Here is a 6,000-nt window from a genome sequence, read left to right as displayed (position 1 = left end):
TTTGGACCACCAGTGAATTTGTTCTTATAATCCCTTAACTCTTCCTCGTCTTAAGGAGATTATAAAACGAAGTCAAATTTTGAATTTTGAAGTGCACAAGACTGAAGAATCTGACAACAGTTTCGCGTTGAAAATCAATCAAATGACTTGCTTGCTGGTGGTGATCAATGGGATAAATTTTCAACGCGGAGCGCTGTTAATGCTCAAGTTTTGTTCTTTTCAAAATTTGAAGTTTGGCTTCGTTCAATAATCACCTTAAACAGACTATAGTCCACGAAAAAGAAGCCGAATTCAAAATCTTCAGAGTAATGAAGCAATATGTACATAATGCAGACAAATGATAAAATAACAGACTAGTGTTCGTTTAGATAAATTGTCTGCTGTCGATAAAAAACGACTATTTCCGATAATTTGCACAGTGGCAGGCTTCTTTGTCTGTGCTATCCGGTGCTATAAAATACCCCGTAAATGCATAAATGGCCAACGACCAAAACATATGACCGTCCAATATGTGTGCGTGTGATTTTAGTTCAGGTAAACATCAGAAGCGATTCATTATTTTTATAAACGAAGTTCGCTTTGGGCTGCTAATAGAAAACAAAATCTTAATCTTAATCTCCTTTTGTTGATATATCTTCTCTCAATTTAGTTTTAAGTCATTCCTGCTGTTGAGATGGAATCCAACAATATTGTGGTAAAAACTGAAACTGATAATAACTGTGTGGCTGGAACTGACAGTTTCAATAAACTAGAAATCACAAGTGCGAAGACTGGATTCGCAGACGAAGGTAATTTGTTATATGATAGGGACGAAAAGTATAACCGAAATCACATTACTTTCAGATGAATGCCATATACAATCAGGGGAATCAATAGCGATCAAGCAGGAAGTACACGAATTTGAAGACGATGCAACTGAATTCAATCTGAAGAAGTCTTGTTCGAAACCAAGATCGAACACGAAGAGCCAGTGGTTAACTTTCCAAAGAAAAGTTCACAAAACCAAAAAGGCAGCGAACCAAAGAAGAGCTCTGTTGCAAACTTAGGTAACGAACGCTACAAGTGTGTAAAATGTACCCTAATGTTTAGCAGCCATACAGATCTGTTACATCATTCGAATAGTCACGGTCCTAATAACAATCTTCGGCTTCTACCGTTGCGGTTACGGAAACTGCTTTCAAGTTTCAAAAGACGGCCAACCTCCTGTTGAGGCACATTGATCTCAAACATGGGAATTGCCGTCAGCCCTTTGCTTGTGGCATATGCGGTCAAAAATTCGATACCGTGGCAGATTTTTGAACGGCACCGAGATGCTATGCATCAAAATCCATTGTTGTGTATCGAATGCGATAGATTATTTGGCAGTGAAAGCGAAATAGTCAAACATTACAAAACGGAACATGGTGACAATGCAAAACCCAAGAAATCAACTAAGCCGAAACTCCCTGCCCTGACGCTATTCGAGCGAAAGAACCTTGAGAAGAAAGCCGCCCAGACCTACGTTTGCAAAATTTGTCTGATCGAATTCAAAGATCCTGTAGACGCCAAATATCACGTTAATCATCATCACCCGGATGTAAGACACCGCAGCTGTGAAAAGTGCGGTCGAACTTTTGTCCGCAGAACAGATATGCTACGACATTCCAGAATAAGTAATTCATGTGGAAACCCGGCCTTGAAATGGAGGAATTTTGTTTGTAATTTTTGCAACAAAAGCTTCCCCAGTATACACGATCTGAATCAACATGTGACCCTGCACGCAGATCAGGATCCCGACTTCAAACAGTACACCTGTGAGCTGTGCGGGAAATCCTTCACGGTAGCGGCTGACTACGAGATTCACGTGAAACGCCACAAGGGCCTCAGGCCATTCAAGTGTTCCGATTGTGGCAAAACGCTTTGCCGACTTGGTGACGCGCAACCGGCACGAGAGCACCGGCGTGTGCCCGAACCAGATGGTGATCTGCTGCGTGGAGTGCGATGAGGAGTTTAGCGGAGTGCTGAAGTTGGCTGCACACGTGTGCCCGGGGAAGAAGGCTGGTTGATGGGAGAAAGAACCGTAGATGGAACTCAATCTGGTTTATTAGAGTTTACATCGAGTTAGGAAATACTTGGAAAAAAGAGCATCATTAAATTTAAATACAACCTATCAAAAAATCGAAAAATCTTTATTTTTTCATATGTGATGAATATCTATGCGATTGATGTCTTCTCAAATGAATCAGTTTTTAGAGTGCAGCGTATAAACATCAAATTACGTTTTCGGTATAATAAGTTGCAGCGGATTGCCTCTATTCCTCCTAAACAATAATTATTTTTATCGGATAGCCTTAACTCCATAGTAGCTTAAATGATCCAATTTTTCGGATGGTCTGAGCTCAGGGTGTCCACCCAAAATAAGTTTTTCAATTCCAAAACAACAAAATGATCCTATGATAGGAAAACATACGTGAAATTACAAAGATAATAGGAGATAGAAATCATTCCTTCTAAAAACATGTTACACTAGTATGTCATTGTTAATGACCACCCTTAATTGGAATGCGCTGGTGGGAAAATTTACGCAGCAAATGTGGCTGCAATCTTTGCGTACACTGACGTTACAACAGAAGGCGATCATGCTGAACACGTTCGGCACGTCGAAGCTGAGGTACGTTTCATCCGTATTGCCACCGCTACGAGTGCACACGGCAAAAGTCACCTCCACGATGGGTGCGTTCATGTGGAGAGGAATTCCTGCCCGCGTCCCAATGGTACAGCTGGCTCGCAGCAAGGAGAATGGAGGGTTGAATCTCCATCTGCCAGCATTCAATGCGAAACAAGTTTCAATCTCCTGGAATTGTTTTAACATTCATATGGAAAACGACTTTGGAAACTTCGCAGTCGATTTTCTCAATGCCTACATTTACTTGCGATTAACGGCAGTAAAGTAACTCCAGCACAGATCTCTGATGAAATCCTTCCTGACGCACCTTATGAAATTATGTATGAGAGAACCCTTGAAAAAGCCTTCAAGTTTCTCTAGATGAACTGGTGGATTGAATTTTGGAAAATTACCAAACGATCATAATCTCCTGCATGATTTTCTAAATAAAAATACACGAAAAACTTTTTGAGAATTCCCTGCACGACAAATCCAGGACTTGTTTGAGAATCTGTGGAAAATTCCCTAGAAGAGTCCCCAAAGTAAGTACTTAAGCAATCAGATGGAAAGATTTCTCGGTTTAATACCTGGAAGAAATTCAAAAGCAGTTCATGTGGAGGAATGCTTGTGAATATTTTTTGAAGAATTACTAAAAGAATCGGCGATAAAATTTCTTCCATAATAAACCTTTGTACGTTTTCCTGTTAGAATTCCTTATAAGCTTTGAAAGATCGCCTGGAAAAACAACTAGAGGAATGGCTGGAATAAACTATAGTATAAATCTCCGGAAGAAACAATAGCAGAATTTATTCAAGAGATACTGGATGAAATTTCTCAGATTACACAGCGTAACAAAAATGACATTTTTGCTTGTCTCAAGGATTAAATTATTTATCTCTAGTAGATCTGGGATCGCAGAATCTGATGCCGTGCTCAGAAATGTCCCTGCACGTCACAAATTTTAGCTACAGGAAGCCAAAGTTGTATAAAACACTGGTTTAATTGATGTTCACATGAAATTCAAAGTATGATTTATCGAACTTTTGTGTGATAAAATTCAGCAAGCATGCAAAATGGGATTTCAGCTTTCAAATTTCAATCAAATAATTTCAAATCAGAAATTATTTGACAGAAATTGCTCGATAAAATTAAGATTAAATAGATTTTTTTCAACATGCTTTGCAGTCTCCATACAAAACTCTTCGTTTCTCCCATATGGCAAAATACAATACTAAAACAGCAAAAGAACAACTTTTGAGCATCGATAGTATTATGAACGTTGCTGATAAGTATTGTTATACACATAAAGCTTGAATTCTGTGACAAATTAAGCAAAAAAATGCCTTACAAGCTGGCAAACTTGCATGCAAGTTGGCTGAAATAGTCAAATTTTGCATTTTTAAGAGCCAATATCTCAAAAACTAGACGTGTTGTGATATTTTTGAAAACGGCAATGGATTTAGCAACCCTTAATTAATTAAATAGCTGTAGTTTGATGCTTGAGACAAAAACGTGTTCCGCAGTGTTATTGTTGAAGGAATTTCTAAGAAATATCTGTTAAGTCGCTGAATACGCTCCTGAAATAATATCAGGGGTGTCCGGTCATTCGGCCGAAGTACGTTAGGCCGAATTTTTGGGGCCGTATTGATTATTAGGCTGAATGAGTCATTAGACGAAAACTTTCAAAACCTGACAGGAATCAGATTTTTTTTCTTCTTTCTCCGTGTTTAACTCACTCAGCCTAATGACACGTTCGGCCTGGTGTCCAATTCGGTCTAACGTGGTTCGACCTAACATACTTTGACCACAGACAAACAGACGTAACACTTAGAACAAATTTCGGTCAAAATCATAGTCACGAGGACATGCACGCCCAATGCTAAAATTAGTGTGTTTGGCCGACGCACAGTGCTTCGTCCCTTGGACAAAAGTCAAAAAATCAACTTTCATATTCGAAAGAATCAAGTAGGCCATGATGTTGACATATACATATGTAATACAGATACTAGAAAGTCCGTGCGCTTATTAAAACAAACCAAAACACCAGGTGTTGACAAGTTGTTTCATCGTTCTATATAATTTATTGTTTTTGTGTCAATCCAATCCCTTTTTAATTCGCTTTATTCCCATACTAATCACATTTTCAAAGTGAAAGTCGTTAAGGATGGTGTTGAAACAAGTAAGTAGGAGTCATTCCGTTTAATTTTCTGTGATATATTTTAAAAATTGTAGAAAAAGATGCTTCTGAAAATAAACTCTTTAATACAGAAGAAAATTAAAACTCCTATCTTTTTGTAGCCCATACAAAAAAGTACCTCAAAGTACCTTTCTTAAATCCACCTTAAAATAAAATTTGAAGTATTTTTCAAATTCTGAAAGTGATTCCAGCTGCATATGTTTGCCGATTGTATGTCATTTTATGATTTTTAAGTTATGCTGCCAGAATCATCAATAAAGATTGTTTCAAGCAATGGTATTCTGCCAATCCACGTATTCGAAAAAATCATGTTGTGGATTTCATGTACGGTTGTTATAGCACTGATTCTTTCTCCCAGATATTTAAAAACAAGTTAAATGCGTTTAGCAAATTTTATTACTGCAAAATACACCAAAAATGGAGTAAATATAGAAGATCATACGATATTTTTGTGAAACAAAACTCCGACTGATTAGCAAAGCCAATTTTGCTTCCGCGCCAACAGGAAATTGGTGATGCAGAGTTTTCCTTTTCGGCTGTTAAGGCTGGCATGGGAAGGCCTTTCTACCGTTCAATGAATTTTCAAGAAAAACCTATATATATCTTATCAACAATAATGAACCTGAAGAGCTCGCGTTCGTAGCCTATGTATAAAATTGTTTCTAATAATCATCAAACAGAAACCCGCGACATTTCAACTATCTTTGTAGAAAAGAAGATAATGATTCAATTGATATGTTTTTGGATGATTAATAGCTGGTAAATGAATTGTATTGCTAATAAAAATAAATTTTATATAACCTTTTTATTGGGTTTCATTTTAGTCGTTGGAATAATCCGTGCTTTAATATGTTTATAAAAATTTGGTTATTGAGACACTTTTACATTAACGCATACCACATACATCGTTTATGCAAACGACTCAATTACGTTTTCATGCGTTTTTATTTTAAACATTTATTTAAAATCGAGCACTGCTCTATGGTGTCAAATGTAAAACGTGACGTTTAAGCCACTTATGCCATTACTGATGTCATATGTGTCATTCATGCCAATAATGAGATTTTTTGTGTATAACGACTTTCTACTCAAATTCGTAGGGCAAAACCGCATTAAACATCCAGTTCTGACTTTTGTCCCCAACAGGGTGGCCACCAAA

The 6,000-nt window shown here is 37.5% G+C and overlaps 1 protein-coding gene and 1 long non-coding RNA gene across 2 annotated transcripts; both read left to right on the top strand.

Moving 5' to 3' along the window:
- Positions 1–537: 537 nt before the first annotated feature.
- Positions 538–883, top strand: LOC110681412. Its single transcript, XR_002503193.1, has 2 exons — positions 538–788; positions 844–883. It is a non-coding gene; the product is annotated as an uncharacterized LOC110681412 (long non-coding RNA).
- A 345-nt stretch (positions 884–1,228) lies between these two features.
- On the top strand, positions 1,229–1,984 carry LOC110681413 (myoneurin-like). Its single transcript, XM_021857153.1, has 2 exons — positions 1,229–1,576; positions 1,769–1,984. Exons 1-2 carry the CDS (start codon positions 1,229–1,231, stop codon positions 1,982–1,984), a joined length of 564 nt encoding a protein of 187 aa, XP_021712845.1.
- The last annotated feature ends 4,016 nt before the right edge of the window (positions 1,985–6,000 follow it).

The sequence above is a fragment of the Aedes aegypti genome, unplaced genomic scaffold (genome assembly GCF_002204515.2).
Source record: "Aedes aegypti strain LVP_AGWG unplaced genomic scaffold, AaegL5.0 Primary Assembly AGWG_AaegL5_hic_scaff_823_PBJ_arrow, whole genome shotgun sequence".
NCBI lineage: Eukaryota > Metazoa > Arthropoda > Insecta > Diptera > Culicidae > Aedes > Aedes aegypti.
Note: the sequence above shows the minus strand (reverse complement) of the source record. Positions and strands in the feature narration are given on the sequence as shown.